Raw genomic sequence first — 21,443 nt, 5'->3', positions numbered from 1 at the left:
TAGAGAAGGAGGTGGGTGGAAGAGAGCAGCAGATTAGCACAGGAGATGAGAACAGGGAGTTAAAGAAGGAGGCGGGTGGAAGAGAGCGGCAGATCAGCACAGGAGAAAAGAACAGGGAGTTAAAGAAGGAGGTGGGGTTGAAGAGAGCAGCAGATCAGCACAGGAAAAGAGACTAGGAGTTAGAGAAGGAGGAGGGTGGAAGAGAGCAGCAGATTAGCGCAGGAGAAGAGAACAGCGTTGGAGAAGGTGTGTGGAAGAGAGCAGCACAGCAGAAGGGAACATGGAGTTAAAGAAGGAGGAGGGTGGAAGAGAGCAGCAGATCAGCACGTGAGAGTCGAACAGGGAGTTAAAGAAGGGGGTGGGGTGGACGAGAGCAGCAGATCAGCACAGGAGAAGAGAACAAGGAGTTAAAGAAGGAGGTGGGGTGGAAGAGTAGCAGATTAGCACAAGAGAAGAGAACAGGGAGTTGGAAATAGAGGCGGTGGAAGAGAACAGCAGATTGCACAGGAGAAGAGAACAGGAAGTTAAAGGAGACAGGTGGAAGAGAGCGGCAGATCAGCACAGGAGAAGAGAACAAGGAGTTAAAGAAGGAGGTGGGTGGAAGAGAGCAGCAGATCAGCACAGGAGAAGAGAACAAGGAGTTAAAGAAGGAGGCGGGTGGAAGAGAACAGCAGTTCAGCACAGGAGAAGAGAAGAGACCAGGGAGTTAAAGAAGGAGGTGGGGTGGATGAGAGCAGCAGATCAGCACAGGAGAAGAGACTAGGGAGTTAAAGAAGGGGGCGGGTGGAAGAGAGCAGTAGATCAGCACAGGAGAAGAGAACAGAGTGAAAGAAGGAGGCGGGTGGAAGAGAGCAGCAGATCAGCACAGGAGAAGAGAACATGGAGTGAAAGAAGTAGGCGGGTGGAAGAGAACAGCAGATCGGCAGAGGGAGAAAAGAAGAGAACAGGGAGTTAGAGAAGGAGGTGGGTGGAAGAGAGCTGCAGATCAGCACAGCAGAAGAGAACAGGGAGTTAGAGAAGGGGTGGGTGAAGGAGAAGAGCAGATCAGCACAGTAGAAGAGAACAGGGAGTTAAAGAAGGGGGTGGGGTTGAAGAGAGCAGCAGATTAGCACAGGAGAAGAGAGCAGGGAGTTAGAGAAGAAGGCGAGGTGGAAGAGAGCAGCAGATCAGCAGAAGAAAACAGGGAGTTAAAGAAGGGGGCGGGTGGAAGAGAGCAGTAGATCAGCACAGGAGAAGAGAACAGAGTCAAAGAAGGAGGCGGGTGGAAGAGAGCAGCAGATCAGCACAGGAGAAGAGAACATGGAGTGAAAGAAGTAGGCGGGTGGAAGAGAACAGCAGATCGGCACAGAAGAAGAGAACAGGGAGTTAAATAAGGAGGCAGGTGGAAGAGAGCGGCAGATCAGCACAGGAGAACAGAACAGGGAGTTAAAGAAGGAAGTGGGTGGAAGAGAACAACATATTGGCACAGGAGAAGAGAACAGGGAGTTAAAGAAGGAGGTGGGGTTGAAGAGAGCTGCAGATCAGCACAGGAGAAGAGAACAGGGAGTTAGAGAAAGAGGTGGTGGAGGAGAACAGCAGATTAGCGCAGAAGAAGAGAACAGGGAGTTGGAAAAAGAGGCAGGTGGAAGAGAACAGCAGATTAGCACAGGAGAAGAGAACAGGAAGTTAAAGAAGGAGACAGGTGGAAGGGAGCGGCAGATCAGCACAGGAGAAGAGAACAAGGAGTTAAAGAAGGAGGCAGGTGGAAGAGAGCAGTAGATCAGCACAGGAGAAGAGAACAGAGTCAAAGAAGGAGGTGGGTGGAAGAGAGCACCAGATCAGCAGAGGGAGAAAAGAATAGAACAGGGAGTTAGAGAAGGAGGTGGGTGGAAGAGAGCAGCAGATCAGCACAGCAGAAGAGAACAGGGAGTTAAAGAAGAAGGAGGTGGGTGGAAGAGAGTAGCAGATCAGCTCTGAAGAAGAGAGGTGAACAGGGAGTTAGAGAAGGAGGTGGGTGGAAGACCGGGAGGGCAAAAGAGTGAGGGGGATAGATAGAGTGAGGGGGATAGATAGAGTGAGGGGGATAGATAGAGTGAGGGCGATAGATAGAGTGAGGGCGATAGATAGAGTGAGGGCGATAGATAGAGTGAGGGCGATAGATAGAGTGAGGGCGATAGATAGAGTGAGGGCGATAGATAGAGTGAGGGCGATAGATAGAGTGAGGGCGATAGATAGAGTGAGGGCGATAGATAGAGTGAGGGCGATAGATAGAGTGAGGGCGATAGATAGAGTGAGGGCGGTGAAGTGGTAGCGGGAGGGCGGTGGAGTGGTAGCGGGAGGGCGGTGGAGTGGTAGCGAGAGGGCGGTGGAGTGGTAGCGAGAGGGCGGTGGAGTGGTAGCGGGAGGGCGGTGGAGTGGTAGAGGGAGGGCGGTGGAGTGGTAGCGTGAGGGCGGTAGCGTGAGGGCGGTAGCGTGAGGGCGGTAGAGTGAGGGCGGTAGAGTGAGGGCGGTAGAGTGAGGGCGGTAGAGTGGTATCGTGAGGCGGTAGGGTGAGGGCGGTAGAGTGAGGGCGGTAGAGTGAGGGCGGTAGAGTGAGGGCGGTAGAGTGGTATCGTGAGGCGGTAGGGTGGTAGCGTGAGGGCGGTAGAGTGAGGGCGGTAGAGTGGTATCGTGAGGCGGTAGGGTGGTAGCGTGAGGGCGGTAGTGTGAGGGCGGTAGCGTGAGGGCGGTAGCGTGAGGGCGGTAGGAGGTGGGTGGAAGAGAGCAGCAGATCAGCACAGCAGAAGAGAACAGGGAGTTAAAGAAGAAGGAGGTGGGTGGAAGAGAGTAGCAGATCAGCTCTGAAGAAGAGAGGTGAACAGGGAGTTAGAGAAGGAGGTGGGTGGAAGACAGGGAGGGCAAAAGAGTGAGGGGGATAGATAGAGTGAGGGCAATAGATAGAGAGTGAGGGCAATAGATAGAGAGTGAGGGCGATAGATAGAGTGAGGGCGATAGAGTGAGGGCGATAGATAGAGTGAGGGCGATAGATAGAGTGAGGGCGATAGATAGAGTGAGGGCGATAGATAGAGTGAGGGCGATAGATAGAGTGAGGGCGATAGATAGAGTGAGGGCGATAGATAGAGTGAGGGCGATAGATAGAGTGAGGGCGATAGATAGAGTGAGGGCGATAGATAGAGTGAGGGCGATAGATAGAGTGAGGGCGATAGATAGAGTGAGGGCGGTGAAGTGGTAGCGGGAGGGCGGTGGAGTGGTAGCGGGAGGGCGGTGGAGTGGTAGAGTGAGGGCGGTAGCGTGAGGGCGGTAGCGTGAGGGCGGTAGCGTGAGGGCGGTAGCGTGAGGGCGGTAGAGTGAGGGCGGTAGAGTGAGGGCGGTAGAGTGAGGGCGGTAGAGTGAGGGCGGTAGAGTGAGGGTGGTAGAGTGAGGGCGGTAGAGTGGTATCGTGAGGCGGTAGGGTGAGGGCGGTAGAGTGAGGGCGGTAGAGTGAGGGCGGTAGAGTGAGGGCGGTAGAGTGAGGGCGGTAGAGTGAGGGCGGTAGCGTGGTAGCGTGAGGGCGGTAGCGTGGTAGCGTGAGGGCGGTAGCGTGGTAGCGTGAGGGCGGTAGCGTGGTAGCGTGAGGGCGGTAGCGTGGTAGCGTGAGGGCGGTAGCGTGGTAGCGTGAGGGCGGTAGCGTGAGGGCGGTAGAGTGGTAGCGTGAGGGCAGCAGAGGTAGGGCGGTAGAGGTAGATTGAGGGCGGTAGAGTGGTGAAGGTGAGGGTGTGTGAGGGTGAGGGTGTGTGAGGGTGAGGGTGAGGGTAAGTGAGGGTGTGGGTGTGAGGGGTGTGAGGGTGAGGGTGTGGGTGTGAGGGGGTGTGAGGGTGAGGGTGTGGGTGTGAGGGGGTGTGAGGGTGAGGGTGTGGGTGTGAGGGGGTGTGAGGGTGAGGGTGTGGGTGTGTGGGGGTGTGAGGGTGAGGGTGTGGGTGTGTGGGGGTGAGAGGGTATGTGAGGGGGAGGGTGGGTGAGAGGGCGAGTGAGGGTGAAGGGGTGAGAGGGTGTGTGAGGGTGAGGGGGATGTGACGGTGAGGGGGATGTGACGGTGAGGGGATGTGACGGTGAGAGGGGATGTGACGGTGAGAGGGGATGTGACGGTGAGAGGGGATGTGACGGTGAGAGGGGATGTGACGGTGAGAGGGGATGTGACGGTGAGAGGGGATGTGACGGTGAGAGGGGATGTGACGGTGAGAGGGGGAGTGAGGGTGAGAGGGGGTGAGAGGGTGTGTGAGGGTGAGGATCTGAGAGGGTGTGTGAGGGTGAAAGGGTGGGTGAGGGGGTGTGTGGGGGTGAGGGGGTGTGTGGGGGTGAGGGGGGGTGTGGGGGTGAGGGGGTGTGTGGGGGTGAGGGGGTGTGTGGGGGTGAGGGGGTGTGTGGGGGTGAGGGGGTGTGAGGGTGTGGGAGGTGTGTGAGGGTGAGGGAGTGTGAGGGTGAGGGGTTGTGAGGATGTGAGGGGTGAGGGTGTGTGAGGGTGTGTGAGGGTGTGTGAGGGTGTGTGATGGTGAGTGAGGGTGTGTGAGGGTGTGTGAGGGTGTGTGATGGTGAGTGATGGTGTGTGAGGGTGAGGAGGTGTGAGGGTCCGAAGTAAATGTTGGCAGGGCAGACATCATAAGACAAAGAGAAAAGACTGCGTGGTGACTGCGTTGGTCAGTTTCAGAATCAGGAGGGGCAGAGTCAGCACAGTCTGCGAGGGATCAACGTGTCTAGAGGCAAAGCCTAGCGGATGTAGCATTGCAGCTAGCAAGCGGAGTGTCCCTAGAGAGATGGCAACACAGCAACAGCATTAGAGGAGCAAGGCTACTGTAAACAAGCACGGTAGGCTTTCACTTTCGTCCAGAAAAAAAACGAGAAAGGTGCAGAGAACGCCGAACAAAACACGGCTTCCCCGCGAAGTGGATGCAAAAAAAAAAAACAAGCTATAGGCATTGCTGTGGCGGGGGGGGGGGCAGGGTGAGCGGCATCCTTTGAAGTCTGATGCCAAGGCACAGACAAATGGTGGTGTGCAATGTGCACCCGGAAGGGGGGGGCGAGGGAGCCGCAGCCTTTGAAGTTTGATGCCGAGGCACAGACAAATGGTGGTGTGTGATTTGGCTGGAGATGTGCACACCCATCAGATCAAAGGAAGGGTGGGAGGGACATTGGCGAACGAGGGGTGAGGGGGTGTGCAGCCTGGTGAGCTGAAGTAGCAGCAGAGGTGGAGCCCGCGCACGAGCGCGTGGTTGTGCTCACATGCACTGTGTCGATCCGCAGTTTTGTTAGACTTTTTAGGTCGCCTACTATAATCTCGCCAACAAGCATTGCTAAAGCAATGCCTTAGGCTCGACCTAAAAAGCAGCAAGAGTATTAGACAGGTAATTTAGTTAGGGTTCTTGTGGTCTATGAAAGGTTTGTTGTATTGAGAAAACCTCTTTGAGTTTATCGGGCTTTTGTTAGAGGGAATTTAAATATTCATTTGATGAAAGGTTACACTCTGCACCCAACGAGAACTTGGGTCATAAAGCTTCAATATATGAGTCTTCTCACATTTACATTCAATTAATTGGTTTGTGTTTGCAAACGGACGGGCATCCGCAATATCTCTTAATAGCATATTTTCTATGGCTCTCCACCGACACCCCTCTACCAACTTCACCTGTATACTAATAAGACACTTACTCGAGTAGTGAATTGGAATTTACCAATTTGTGTAATGTATTGAGGTATGTTATTAGGGCAGTGCTTGTGACTCCGATGATTGAATACACCAGGAGCGAGTTGACGGACCAAGTTTCTCTCTACCCTATTAATATTGGACTGTTGCACTTTTAAAGAACATACCAGACAAGAAAAAGCCCTTGTCACAGAATGTATCTGTGCATCAGATGTTTGCCTGCCTTCAGATGGTCTGCAGTTGTTCACGGGGCTGTGATACAGCGTAGGGCAATGTGAAATACATTTCTGACATGGATTAATTTGCCTTCCGAAGCAATCCTTTGTGAACAGAGGGAAAATGCTAATTGCCCTCTCGTAAAATACAGTGTGCTCTTAAATACACACGGAGCAAAGTTCTCCTCTCAGAAGGTTTTGATATGAATTATTATACTGTGGCTTTGGTTCCTGAATTCCTTCTATTTATTTACCTGAATTGTAATAGCTCAGCAGATTTGATTAACAAATCACAGCCTCAAGCAACAGTCAAATGTACTGTATTGATACATCATACTGATTACAATTCGTACATATGTACAAAATTGAGACATTACGTCACGTTAATTATTCTTTAATTTCATACCCATCATTCCCAAGATTGTGGTTTATCAAATCTTTAACTTGATTTACCACCTGTGAGAAATATTCAGTTTTAAGGCCTTGATCGATTTATTTAGCACAGGGCAGCATACACTAGTGTTGAGTTGTACTTAGTATGATGGAAGGCTGAGCTCACTAAATTTATTCTGTTAGCAGCATTCAAGTGACAGAAGGAAAACACCCACTCACTGCTGACGTCTCGTACTGCGCACGTACATGTCTGTTAGGATGCTGAAAGGAGGACTTCTTATGGTTTAGCCTTTTTTTCGTGCTACCAGTTCTCCCTCTCCTTAGTTGATGATGTCCCTGCCTGATCTTCTGCCATTATCCTCTAAACCCCAAAACACATTTAACAGTGCTTTTCACACCCTAGACCAGAGAATATTCTTACATAGCACCACAGTGCATCCACTTGTGGCCGCCAAATGTTGGTGGCCTGTTCTTCTTCGGTCTTATGTGCCAGACAGGCTGCTCACGATGTGAAAAGGCGCTCAGGAGCAAAATGCTAAACTACTATCGTAATAATAATAATGACTAACCAGATTTACTTAATATAGCATAACCCCTCACCACGAGCAGCAGTGCGACCTGCTGAGCTGCATGTGCTCTTCTCTCTCTCTTACCTCCACTCTGAAGTCCTGCTGGGGCTACTGAGGTGGCACAGGAGAGAATGCAAAAGAGAAGCAGTGGCAGAGGGCCAATCATTGGGAAAGAGACTGGCGGGAATTGACCGAGCCAAAGAGACTCATAGGCAGATTGCAGCGATTGAAAATTAAACTGATTTAGAGGGAGTTTGACAGGCAGTGAGAGATCCTGGAAGAGAGATCTATCAGTACTTACGACTAGAAGGGAACAGAAAATCACTTTTGTCCTATCCTTATACAGCCTTCACTATTTTTGTTTGTTACAGCCCTCACAATCTGTACCCTTGTATTTAACCTTGAATCCAGTATTGTACCACAGGCTTTTGTTCTACGCTATAGACCCTTTTCATTGATATCTGAATGTTGTCACATAAGGAATTCCGACCAACGCTGTTGATCTTTTTCTTTGCAGGATCTCATGGTAGGCGATGAGGCAAGTACATTGCGATCCATGTTAGAGGTGAACTACCCTATGGAAAATGGCATTGTTCGCAACTGGGATGACATGAAACACCTCTGGGACTACACATTTGGACCTGAAAAGTTGAATATTGACACGAAGAATTGTAAAATCCTGCTCACAGAGCCTCCAATGAACCCGACTAAAAATCGTGAAAAGATTGTAGAGGTTAGTTACAAATGGAACAGAATATCTGGTGTGACCTTCAACACAATTTTGAGAATTTCTACTACCGATTTGTTCATTAATCTTTGCTGGCATTTTGGGGTTTATGATAAGCTTAGGAATTTAGAACATAACAAAGTTGTTGCCATTTACCAGAAAAAGCATACAACGCTGTCATTTTTTTAATACTTGTATATGTAATTATCCTTTTATTTTTTTAGTGTTGTCTTGAGTATTTTTCCCAGCTAAGTTTGGTTCACGTTATGTAGAATATTGTTTTAACCGTGCAGCTTAGTATTGTTTTAACTGTGAATCATTTTTACGTAAAAGCCTTTTTGTGATGCTGGCCTTTTAAAAAAAGATTTTTTTGTGTGATCACTGATAAAGTAGTATGAAAAGCGAAATGGAGTGTTTGTCACCTGTTGAGGTTGTGTAAAGGGAGAAGAGGAATGGCTTCACAAGAGACACCTCGGAGGCTGACAGAGAGCTGGGGCAGAAACAACTTGATATGATGAATGGGTTAGTGGTTAGGTGGATTTTGCAGTCACAAAGCATGAATGAAGCAAATGGATTATAAGAAGGTTGGAATGAGAAATTATTTGGTGGTCCTAGGTAATAAATATGAACAGATTGCTGAGGACTATTTATTTGGATGCAGTTTGTGGAAAGAAACTTGGAGAGGTTACAGAAGTGGTGGGTGGATAAGGTAGTCCCCGATTTTGCAAGTTTTGTGGAGATGATTTGGTAAATGGAAATATAGAATAAATTTTAATTGTTTACTGTATCTGTTGTGAGCTAATTTTTGCATGTGGCGAGTATCAGTGTTTTGAATGAAGCACGAGGAGTTTGGTGTCATTGATTATGGGCTAAAAGGACAACAGAAGGGTTGATTGTTTTAAGGGCATATGGGTATGAGACATTTTTAGAGCAGAAACTAGTTTGGATATCCATGGGGAGGGGAAGGCTGAGAAAAAAATATTGGAGGTCTTTTCGTGAGAGAGTGAGATAGTTGAGCACCATAGAGGATCTGTTGTGTCATACTACAGTTAGTTAAATGGCTTTTAATTTTGTTTTAAAGCATGTAGCAAAGCCAACAGGTAAATGATATTGGGTGATGACTTGTGGGAGGGATTAGGAAGAGGCCTAGGTTCAAGTACTTTAACTCTTTTGGGATCAGTGGAAGGTTGTCAGTGTCGGGAAATATTCAGAATTGGCTTTATTATGGGAGGAAGTGAGCATTTAAAGGTAACATTTATTGGAATCTTGGAGTGGGTAAGTTTCTCTGTGTAGGTAAGTTTGCAAGTTGGGTCCTGAAGTGTTTTATGGTGAAAGATTTGCAGGATAACCAGTATGACTGATATGTACATATGAATCTAAGGTTTTCATTAGGCATGGCTTCTTAATTCCAGTGGTGCTGCTTTTAGCAGCTACTTGCACCAATGGAGTTATGAGAAACACAGCAACTTTGTGCATCTCTTTACTTTCACATGAAGATTTCGGCTGCTGAGAACGCAAATCTCTTTGTGAAAGCATGGGGGAAATGAGGACATAGCATGGGACTGTGGACTGAAATGACCAATTCCCCATGTAATTCCTCATTTTTTTTAGTGGGTCATATTTTCCCCACCCCTGGGGTTACAGGTACCCTGGTATCGATAAATCTAGGGTTGTGAAATTCACTTTTAGCTGCTTTGACTATAAAGGTACAGTGGGGTATATCCTCTGCGGGGCATAAGGAGGCTGGGGTCGAATATCTAACTGCTCCTCTACGAAAGTATAATTTTCCTCTTTGGCCAAATAAGACTTGTCAATATGCAACCAAAATCTTGTATCTTCATATTCTCAATTGCTCAATTGGTTTCGTTCCTTCTTGACGGGCCGTCGACAAACGGTCTGGGCCTCCGCCTGCTCCGCCGAGATGGCGCCATTGGGGGTCGGGGTCCCTCAGGGCTCGGTATTGAGCCCGACCCTTTTCAATATCTTCATGACCCCTTTGGCGGCCTTGGCGGAGTCTTTCGGGGCTCAGATCGTTTCTTACGCTGACGATACCCAGCTGCTCTTCACCTGTGAGAGGGGTGTGGACTTCAACGGAGAGAGGATCCGGGGTTGCCTTGAGGCTGTGTTTCAGTGGTTCCAACACAACAGCCTCAAGTGCAACTCGGATAAATCCGAGGTCCTCTTCTTCGGGTGCAGTGTAGATCCGGACTGGAAGGTGTGGTGGCCGGAGAACATGTTCCCACCAGCTAGTTCTTCCCAGGTTGCGAAAAACCTTGGGATTAAGATCGATAATGGCCTCACACTGCGCTCCCAGATAATCGGCCTTACCGGCACGTGTTTTGGCCTGCTCCGGATGTTGCGTAAGTTTCTCCCTTTACTATCAGAGGAGCACAGGAAAGTCACAGTGCAGGCGTTAATTGGGTCGCGTATTGATTATGCGAACATTCTTTATCTTGGCCTGCCGGAATACCTGCTTCAACGGCTACAGGTGGTCCAGAACTCGGCAGCACGGGCTATCTTTGGACTATCTCGCCGTGCTAGAGCCTCGGGCCTCCTGCAGGCTCTGCACTGGCTTCCCATTCGGAAGCGGATAATCTTTAGGGCCTTGACGTTGGCACATAAGGCACTGCATTTGACAGGAGCGAAATACCTCCAAAAAAGGCTGGCGTTTTATCATCCAGCCAGGTCCCTGAGGTCAGGGTCTTTGTACCTTGCAAATGTTCCTCGTGTCAAAAGGGCACGTATTGGAGGCCGTTCCTTCAGATTGCTAGCCCCCCAGCTCTGGAACACGCTGCCAGTGGTGCTACGTAGCACGTCCAACCTACTGGTTTTTAGGAAAGGGCTTAAAACTTGGCTTTTCACCTCTTAGCTGCGCCCTGGGTTCTGTTTTTCTTTCCTCTCTGTATTTTCTGTTTCTTGTTAATTTATTTCTTCTCCCTTCCTGTTGTGTTATGAGACAGGTCTGCAATCAAAGCGCCGGGACACTCTTTTGAGTAGCCGAGCGCTATAAAAAAACCAGCATAACATAACATAACATAACATAACATATTCAATTCCTGACTCTTGTGTTTCTCTTATCATATGCTACAGCTTTTTGCGTTAATGTTTGCATTTTCCCTTTCTGTGCGTCCCTCTCCATCTTTAACCGCCTCTGTCTGGCCTCCTTCTACCAAGTCCAGAGGGAGTCAAACATCGAATGTCTACTGCGTCTCTTAAATAACTGTTCCTGTAATAAAACAATCTTTTGTTCATCAAAGGTGCCCGTCGAAGGACACTGCAACTCGGCATTGTCCCTTGTATATTTGTGCTATAATGTACTAAATGTAATAGGGCCAAGACCATATTTCACATACATATCAAAATTAGGGCTTACCTCAGGAGGCGCAGGTTGAGCTTCTTCCAATCCAGCATCTTCAGAACAACGACGACAACGCAAATTCCAAAGTTTGCTTAGGCCAAGCATTTTGAAAGAAAAACTAAATTGTTAGTTTTACATGGCAAAGTATTTGGAAATGTTTTTTATCGAGACAGTACTTAGACTGTACCAAACTAAAACCCAAACGGTACCATATCCATAAAGAACCAAAACAAACTTACCTGATATCCGTGTTACAAATGATCTGTTTCTCCACTGCCGACTCTTCAGACCAAACGGTCTGATCCAAGTGTTTCGCCGTTCAGAACTCCAGTCGGAATGACCACTGGGCGAGGCACCGTCCGGCAGGCCAGAGGGAGCAGCTGTGAGTAACAGACACTCTTCTTGCAGGGATCCCTGAGCCGTCAGTCCGGCCCGACGATGTCCTTGCCCAACTCCCCCCCTCACCTTCCTGTATGCGGTAAGGGGATGGATCAATCACCCAAAGGAGTCTCTGTTTGGGCGCCAATTGAAGGAAGTAACCCGTTAGGGCCACCCGGGTCACTAATGACCACCTCTCCGCCTTCCATACTGAAGAATCGGTCAGACAGTAGAGAATACAAACCAAGATCGAAGATGAAACAGAATAGCAAATTGTGGTATCTTTTCAGTGGCATTAAAATGTGAAACATCACTCTTCTAGAAGTTAACAAATGATCATGTCGATAGAAAGTTTCGGAATTCACATTATTTAGATTGGTAACAGTGCCATCGCATGTACTAAACAGAAAATACCCACTGTGAAACTACGCATAAATAATGCTAATGGTTCTCTATGCTTTCCTTTTTATGTCTTATATTAGCTAAGCCCTTTTGATGTTACTAAAATTATATGTATGATATACTATCTGTGGTATACAGCCAGCCCTCTTTGTTATTGTCATTTGCGTTTTATCTTTTGCTCGCTACAGCTACAGCATGAAGCAATGGGGTCAGCCCACTTCATACATAGGCTAACTTCGTTGTTAGTGCTGGCATTATGCTCTTTCACAAGGTTCACAGCCACACACACAGGCCCTTATGTGGCAGGTACTACTGTGGCAATATGTGCTTTTTGAGACCAAAACATATTTCTGCTTTTAGCAGATGTGGGTGTTTTTAGATTGTCTATGGCCCAGCAGCTTTCCCAGCAATAAAGTTTTGCAAAAACCATGACATAAAATATGCATTGACAAAGCCTAAAAGCATGTGGGCAGCACCCGACCCTTTGGCTTTTCCCATTCTTGTTTAGTTCCTGCTCTTTATTAGAAAAATAGTGTGCCCATGGCAGTGGTATTCAGTATCACAAACTACTCCCATTTGACCCCGGGAATAAATATCATCTAAAATTGCTCACATTTAAATGATTTCATTGTGAACGTTAGATATCGAGCTTATTTAATATTTAATCAGAACAATACATTGTACATTTTACATATATTTACCAAAAACAGACTAGGTTTATCTTCAATTATTGTATTTTCATGTTAGTGTACACGTTTATTTTCATAATGGGATACCTTTTTCCAACTCTTCTTGGTTTTTAGTTTCGTCTCTTTGAAACCCAACTCTCATTTGTGTTTCAGGTAATGTTTGAAACATACCAGTTTTCTGGTGTCTACGTTGCTATTCAGGCGGTACTAACTTTGTATGCACAAGGTAGGTATTCTGTCTACGTATTGTCTCACACATTATTACAAACTATTCAACTGTTATTGTAGGTGATATGATTTGGTAGATTTTGAGTGGTACAATATGAGGATTAGTGCCAGCTTGATGAGTGCATGTTTATGTGTTCATTGTTATTTCTGTATTCAACATTTGGTCAAGGTTGGCCTATTTAAAGTTGTTAGATTCCTTTTAATATTCTTTGCTTATTTTGTATTTTTAGAACTACCGTGTTTTTTATCTTACTTTACCGCTTGTTAGAATGTTTTTTTGTTTTGTACATGCTAAGCATGGATTCCATGTTCAGTTTTAGATTTAAGATTGGTTTTATATTACTTGCACAGCTTGTTAGGTAATTAGTTGAAAACTGCTCCCCTAGGTGTATGTGTTAATTTATTTAACAGCACATGAAACCACTGTTGTGGAGTGAGAGAGGTGGTTAATTGATAAAGGAAGGTAGTAAAGGAGGTGGAGCCAACCAGGCTTCAAAATGTCCTCACTCTTGAAAGCTCCCAGTGACGGCTCCATTCTTCTGAGCTATGGTGGCTCCACAGGCTGTAAACCCCAGGGCCATAATCTGATGAAGCGTTTGAAATTTCTGTATAGAACACTGGGTTCATCAGAGTGAAGAGAGACCTTCCTGGTCCTCATACCAGCACACAGATTCCCCCTCGACCAAACAGTGACTCTGGAGTTGCAATCTGGAGATGGCAAGTTGGCACCTACCCGGATTTGTGGGTAGGAGGAGATTGAGGGTGATGGGTTAACAGCACTGGCACTTTGGTGCCTGCTCAAAAAGAGAGGCCCAGAACATAGAGCATAGAGGAGAGCTTCTTTGTTAGGCCAAGCCACAGAGATGCAGTTGGTGACATGTCAGTGATGGTGTAAAAAGTCACTGGAGGGAAACATAAGATGCTAGACCGAGGATTGCAATGTCTAATTCAGCCATCGGAAGAGGTAGCAAGCTCTGTCTCCATGTCTGAGGCTGCCAATCTCCAAGGTGGACTAGAGATTGTTTAGGATGGTGAAGAGACAGCGGTTCTGCTCGTTCCTCATCAGTTCAGCACTTGCAGCCCTTCTTTGAAGTAGCAGCCATCTTGTAAGGTGTAGGGCAGATTAGAAAAAGAAAGCTCTTATAGATAATACATCCAATGGATCAATGTGAAAACATGTCGCAATCGGTGATAGAGGAGGCTGGTTTTATGTCTGGTGGCAAAGCCCTTCAGCAGTCTAAACCTGCTCCATTCTAATGTCAGAACAAACAAGCATTTACAATGCAACGGTTTCGCCTTCGGAAAAGTTTGAGCCATTGGCATTGTAAATGGCAAACTTTTTATTTATGTGTTGGTTTTGAAAACAGATAAATAAATGGCATTCTCATTTACAATGCCAATACACACACCCACACAAGAGCCCCCCACACACACACACACACAAGAGCCCCCCACACACACCACACAAGAGCCCCCCACACACACACAAGAGCCCCCCCCACACACCACACAAGAGCCCCCCACACACACCACACAAGAGCCCCCCACACACACCACACAAGAGCCCCCCCCACACACACACGCAAGAGCCCCCCACACACACACGCAAGAGCCCCCCACACACACGCAAGAGCCCCCCACACACACGCAAGAGCCCCCCACACACACGCAAGAGCCCCCCACACACACACGCAAGAGCCCCCCACACACATACGCAAGAGCCCCCCCCACACACACACGCAAAGAGCCCCACACACGCGCAAAGAGCCCCACACACACGCAAAGAGCCCCACACACACGCAAAGAGCCCCACACACACGCAAAGAGCCCCACACACATGCAAAGAGCCCCACAATTAAGAGTGGAACTACGGATAGATAGATTTTTTTTTTTTTTTAAACGAGATAGAAAATTACTTTCATATGTAAACCTAAGGAGGCATGCAAGACTACTCCCCGGTGACCTACGGTTATACTAACGCCCTGTATATAGAGTCTAAGAAAGGCTAACAAATCAAAGAAGCTGTCTGAAGGAGAACATTTTTTAAAGAAGCAATAAAGCTAAGGATAGAAACATGGTAAATGTTGACTCCATGGCAGGCATGTGGTATTGAAAATAGGTAGGGCAAAGTGTAAAATAATTTGACATGGCAAACATTATCTGCCCTAAATTTATCATACGTAATAAAAAGTAAATCATTAAATACCTGAAGGAAAAACTACACCAGTGTAAAAAAAAATATTTAGATAACAGAAAGCAAGGTTCCAAGTAAACCATCACTAAATGGGTGAACCTATGTGGCACAAATCAAATAAAATTGTTTCAGGAGCACCATTACATATCTCCTTGGCATCCCTTTTATGTACAACTCCCTTAAACATGTATCTACTCCATACATTTAATCACCTTATTATCTACTTAGACTCCTTTGAAATCTCAACCCTCCTGTCTGTTTATCGAAAGCAAAGGTTAAATGGAGGGCAAGGGAATCTACTTTCACTTGCTAGATAGACCTACATCTAATTTGACAAATAGCAGTAGCAAAACGTGGACATTATATTTTGTAGACTCTGGGGGGAGTTAATATCATTGAGGTCATACCAGAGAAAGATCTCCATGTTCAGCACAATTATTTTGGCATTATGGTACCCTCCCTCAAAGGTACTCATCTGCTCCTTGTGCCAGCTCCGATTCTCTTGATCTAACCACGAATGTTTGACAACCCAACTACCTTCACAAAGTAATCACAGCACCAGATAGGTCCTTCTCCTCAACTACTACCTAAGCATCCCTGACATACTTACTGTTATTTTCTTCAGCTTCGTTCTCTGTTCTCATCGGAGATGTTTTAAGGCTGCCTTTTTCTTTAGTCCCTTTAGCGGACTTTTACATAAGTCCATTGACTACCAAAGGATTCTCCACAGGACGGCCTTACTTATATATCCCTCTGTTCTTGCAACCGCTGTAAAATCTTTTCCACTCTTCAAGACCACCGAATCTGTTTCCAGGCTCCTCTACCAACTTCATCATATTCGACGAAAATGTCTCATCGTCAGAGCGCCTCCGAAACTATTCACCTCCTTCTCTTGTGGCACCAATGCTTTATGTCTAGCTCAAGCCCAGCCCACTGCCCTCTGCTCCCCCGTCTCCTCATTTACAATGACCTCTCTTAACCTCCCAAAATGTACATTTCAGTTCACTTCACCTAATCGCCCACCCCTTCCCTCGCACTGTACACCATCAGCTGGCCACTTTTTCTCCATGCTACATTTACACCTTCCCCTGGTGAACTGACGGCCCCACTCCCGCCCCCATCGCCCCACCCTTTTAGAGGTTATCCTAAGCTCTTGGTTATCCTGGACCCTTTCTCCCCTCCATCTATCGCCCCATAGCACCATCACACCCTCCGCCCCATGTGACCTCTCACCTCCTCTTCGCTCTCGCTCCTGAAGCACAGACAGGCCGCGCGTTTCTTGTAGCCGTCCCCATCATAGGTGCGCGTCTGGTTGGACTTCAGCTTCATCATTCTCTAGCGGCGGGGCACAGGCTGGTGTGAACGTGGAGTCCAAGGGAACATGGGCAGGGCGTTCTAGGGGCGCGGGTTTAAAGAGAAAGGGCCGACAGCAAAGGCAGGAAGGCGGACTGGGGACGAGTAGGCCGTTATAAACAGGACAGGGAGGATGGGTATGGAGCTCCAGGGGCTGAATGGGGCGGTTACAGAAGCAGGCACAAGGTCGGGAAAGGTGGCAACCAAAACAAAAATAAAAATGGGACAGACACCGGCACTAGATTGGGGTGTGGGGGTCGTAAACCACGTAGAAGGGCAGGGCTGCGATGATTAACGGGCGAGGGCAGATTCAGGCCTGGCGCAATGAATGCCGTAATAAGGGTGACAGGTCAGAGGGAGCACGAAGTAGTAACAGGTTAAGGGGGTTTACTGTAGGCAGGGACGGCCCAGTGGGTGGCGACAGGCCGAGGGAGGGGGTAGGAGCCGCCGGGGGAGCACTGGGACCGGACAGGTGGTAGTACCTCACTGGAGCCCCATGGGGAGGCCTGAAGGCCCCGGGGGCGCTAGGTCAGGCTCGGCCCTCCTTGCTGCTCTCTCTCCGGCTTTACCGCTCTTAACGCTGCCTAAGCCGCCGCCTGGTCTCCTCCGCCCGTTCCTCCTCGCTCAAACCCGCCATCTTGGGTCGCGCTACGTAAAACACGCATATCCGATGAAGGCAGCTGACAGGGAGAATGCCTGCCGCAGCTGCAGAGAATCGTAGTCTTCCCGCTATGTGCGTAGTTCACTACCGCAGTACAGAAGGCGCATGCCCCGGCCGCGCACTCCCAGTGCCGCAAACTAGCTTATAGAATACAAGTAGTAACGCCTTTGGCGCAGGGTGAGTGACTACGCCGATCATATGACAGGAGGATTTACTACAAATGCGCAGCCGGGAGGAGGGACCGTGACGTCTCTATGGAGAGAATGCGTTAAATGCATTCTCTGAGGCGACGTAGAGGGAGCAGTTCGTTGAGCGAAAATAATAAGAAAAGCGCACGAAAGTAACGTATATAGCAGCGAGAATACTGATGGATAAACGTGAAACAGAGCTGATCGGTTACGCTGTCACATAGATTTAATTACGGAAACCAGGTTCCTAATCACAACTCTTTTTTTATTTATTTATTTATGGCGGGAGAGGAACGGACGGCGGGAGGGGGCGGGAGGGGGGCGGGAAAGGACACGAGAGGAACGGACGGCGGGAGGGGGCGGGAGAGGACACAGGGGGCGGGAGGGGGGCGGGAAAGGACACGAGAGGAACGGACGGCGGGAGGGAGGCGGGAAACGTGGGGACGGCGGGAGGAGGGACACAAGGCAGGACAGCAGCAAGCACGGCCCGGCCGGACCAGACACGGGGGCGTTCCCGGCGTCGCGTGACGTCGGCAAAAGCCAAAGAATCTCGGGAACGCCCCCGTGTCTGGTCCGGCATTGACGGACGCCTCTCTGTTCCAATGGCTAGCCTCCATTTATGGAGCTAGCCAATGAAGCAGAGAGGCGTGTTCAAGTCACCCATACTAGAAACTACAGATTTCTCTGGAGGAGGAGCCTAACGGCTCCGCCCCCCAGCGAAACCTAAAAAGGAGAACATGGCAACAGAGTTACATGTACTCAAAAACGGCTTGGTCTGTCGGAGAAAGTTGCGGGGAGTTGAAACATCACATGGGAAAACTAAGAGTCATTTGGCTCTCTGAAACTGCCGTTTCATATTCTGAATTCTTCAATGAAAGTTTCTGAAGCAGACAAGATGCCTCGAAGAGAACCTGCTGCAAATGAACACCAAGGTAAAACTGTTAGATAACCTGAGGTGAGGAGGAGTCCTACTTGGCTTAAACCTTAACCTGCAGGCTGAGGTAGATAAACCCTGGACTTGTTGTACGCTCTTTACAGTGTGATGTTAGGTAATTGTCAGTTGCAAGCTTGACAGGAAAAGTTTGTTATATTTCATCCTCCTTTTATTCCAGGTCCATTTTACTCAAGACACCCCTGTTCACACCTGAGCCTCATAATATTCGTATTTGGCTTTGTGACAGCATTCAGAGTTTCCTAAGCAATGTGCAGACTTGTAGAACCTAAGGGCATCAGCCTGAGTAAGGAGAGCCCCTGTAACTCAAAAGATAAACAAGGTTGATGTTTCTGTTTATGCTGTTTTCTTGAGACTGACTGAATTGTTGCTCAAATTGTTTTTATCTTTAGTTCATTGACTTAATCTATCTCCATTTTAGAACTCACATACTCTGAAACTATTCTTTTCAAAGACTGTTTGCCTTCTGCTGGTTGTCTGGCCCTCTGCTTCCATTACAAAGTCCTTTAGGAGTTATTAATCTTAGTACTAGCAGTAGGTTTGCACATGCAGATTTTCATTTGGAACACCAGCGTTTTTGCCTTTGTATTTGGAAGCATATGTTCTGAATAATATAATCATCTAAAAGGACGTTTAATATGCATGTGCCAGCCAAAAAAATGTGCAAACGTTAAAGATGCCCAGTAAACGCAGATGGTATTTAGCATCTTTTTGCACCTCTCATTATTCTCCTTTGCAAATATATACCTGGATTCTTCTGCTTCATAATTGTAAGCAGCATGTGCCTTTTCTTGGCTTTAATTTACCCTCACTTTTGATATTTTTTCATTCAAACCCAGAAGAGAGCCCTTTATGACTGTTGCTTTACTCAATCAGAGAATTCGTAAAGCGTGCTACTTACCCGTGAAAGTCTCAAGGCGCTTGGGGGGGGGTGCTGCTACTGCTTGAAGAGCCAGGTCTTGAGGAGCCTTCTAAAGGTGAGCAGGTCTTGGGTCTGTCGTAGTTGGGTGGGGATGGTGTTCCAGGTTTTGGTGAGAGGAAGGAGAAGGATCTGCCGCCGGAGGTTGTTTGTTGGATGCGGGGGATGGTGGAAAGCACGAGGCTGGCGGAGCGGAGCTGGCGGGCGGGGGTGTAGAAGTTGTCTGTCATTCAGGTAGGCTGGTCCGGTGTTGTGGAGTGCTTTGTGTGCGTGGGTGAGGCGTTTACTCCAGTATTGGAACTTTCATAGATTCACAGGCCTGAATCATTCTCCGTCGTCGAGACGGGAGTCTCCGGTATATAAACAAAGCAGTGCTTAGTAGTATAGTAAACTGAAAAGAGGCCTAGGCCCATTTCCCTTTTGCAACCCATAGCCTTTGTTATGTAAAAAAGGCCCTAACTTTTCCCTGAACCAATCGGAGCTCCTCACCCTCTAGCACACTCCTGAGAGAACCTTCTGCCCCTCAGATCTTTCTACCGCACGTTGTGCTAGGGAGTCTCCTTTGAGCTCTGCTTAAACTCTTTAATACTACAGTATTTTGACTTAGATTTGAGATTTTGTACATCAACCATGTCTGATAAGGAGAAAAAAGGATTATTTAGAGCTTGTTCCACCTGCTCCAAGAAGAGGCTTTACACAGATGACCCTCACAAGGACTGCATCTACTGTCTTTATCCAGATCATAAGGCAGCAGATTGTAAGGTATGTCGTACCTTTTCGAATAAGACCTTGAGAGATCTTGAGGGAAGGCTACTGATCTGGCTTCAGAAGGTCAAAGCCAGGAAGGAAATCCTCTCAATTGAGAGTGAGGAGGAATCTGTGGCATCTAAGAGATCTAAGAAGAGAAGTAGATCTCCTCAGACACATTCCTCAGGGGAAAGACCTGAGAAGGCCCCAAAAAAGACCACTCCAGGGTCTTCAGGGCACAGTCCCTCAAAATCCCCTTCAGTCTCATCTAAGGGGAAGAAGGGTTCTGCTGGTGAGGTGAAAGGAGCAAAATCCACCTCAGATCTGCCACAATCACCTCAGAAGATCAAGATTACCATCAAACGGTCTTCTTCTACGCCTTCTGAGGAGAAGGGGGCTGTTTCAGCTCCGTCGACGGGACCGTCGACAAAGAAGGGACCATCAACGACGACAAAAACACCTCCGTCGTCGACGAAAAAGGATAATGTTAAGGCTGGTGAGAAAACCGCGTCGGCGACTTCACCGTCGACGGCGATATCGTCGACGGTTTCACCGTCGACGACCGTGTCAACGGCGGCGTCGACGACGGCGGCACCAACGGCAGCGTCGACGAGGACTGTGTCGACGACGGCAGTGTCGACGAGGACAGCGTCGACGGTAACTACAACGTCGACGGTGGCGTCGACGACGATGACTTGGTAGACGACGGCAATGGGAATCTCGTCGACGGGCTCGTCGACGAGGGAAAAAACACCAGAAAATAGGTTGGTGCCTTGGAAAAAACCTATAACACCGGAGGTTACATTTCCAAGCAAGGTCTCCCCATTGCTGCCAGCCCACCTGCTGGAGGACGAAGATTCGGAAGAAGATGATGAGTATGGAATTGCTAGTAGCCCTTCGCAATTACAGGTCAAGTACCAAAAAGACGATTCTGAGGAAGAATATGGGGGTTATCAAGAACAACCCCAGGAACAGCACCGATATCGCCAACAGCAACGGGAGGAGATGACAAGTGTGCCATCCTCTTTGTTGAGGGATCTCCAGGGAATGTTGGAGGATTATAGGAAGAGATACCCAGCGACTCCAGTCGATCAACAGGCCCTAGAGGCTACTCCACGTCCACGATCAGTTTCAGGGACGCCGATTCGTAGGAGAGAGATTGTACCGGAACCTACTGCTAGGTCCCCACCGCCGACGACACACCACGATTCCTCGGATGAGGATCATGAGGATGGTGAGATTGCGGACACAAATGCAGAATGGCATGACTATATCGCCCCATCACCTTCAACTCCTCCGCAGAGACCAGTAGATTCTCCACCGGAGGACATTGGTGGATTTCATAATTTGATGGAAAGAGCCACTAAGAGATTTGCACTGACCATGACAGAAGAGAAAACAGAATGTTTTCTATATGACTTCAAGGACTCTAATCTGAGATCCGTACGATCCCTGCCTATAGTGTCTCGTATTTGGAAGGAAGGATTAAAGGTCATGGAGACGCCAGCAACGGTAACACCAGTTCTGGCCAGACTGGAGAAGAAGTATAAGGCACCAGCTGATGCTCCATCTTGCCTTTTGAGTCACCCCAAACCGGATTCTGTTATCACTCAGGCAGCACAACAGAAATCCAGGAACCCTTCTGCTCCGATTGCAGCACCTCCAGACAAAGAGGGCAGAAGGTTGGATAACGCAGGAAAACGGTTTTCATTAATGTCTGCTCTGCTTGTGAGAGCTGCTAATGCCCTGGCTATCTTGGGAAGGTAGGACAGGCAGATGTGGTGTGACCTGTCCCCATACGTTAACCTGGTGCC

At 48.1% G+C, this 21,443-nt stretch overlaps 1 protein-coding gene across 1 annotated transcript in view; it reads left to right on the top strand.

The window, feature by feature from the left end:
* The window catches only part of ACTR2 (actin related protein 2), a 277,715-nt gene that overhangs the window by 79,577 nt on the left and 176,695 nt on the right, over positions 1-21,443 (top strand). Inside the window, exons 3-4 of the mRNA XM_086927591.1 lie at positions 7,351-7,566; positions 12,541-12,613. Of these exons, the coding sequence (XP_086783717.1) occupies positions 7,351-7,566; positions 12,541-12,613 (289 nt within the window). The remainder of the gene's footprint in view (positions 1-7,350; positions 7,567-12,540; positions 12,614-21,443) is intronic.

The sequence above is a fragment of the Lissotriton vulgaris genome, chromosome 6 (genome assembly GCF_964263255.1).
Source record: "Lissotriton vulgaris chromosome 6, aLisVul1.2, whole genome shotgun sequence".
Classification (NCBI taxonomy): domain Eukaryota; kingdom Metazoa; phylum Chordata; class Amphibia; order Caudata; family Salamandridae; genus Lissotriton; species Lissotriton vulgaris.
Note: the sequence above shows the minus strand (reverse complement) of the source record. Positions and strands in the feature narration are given on the sequence as shown.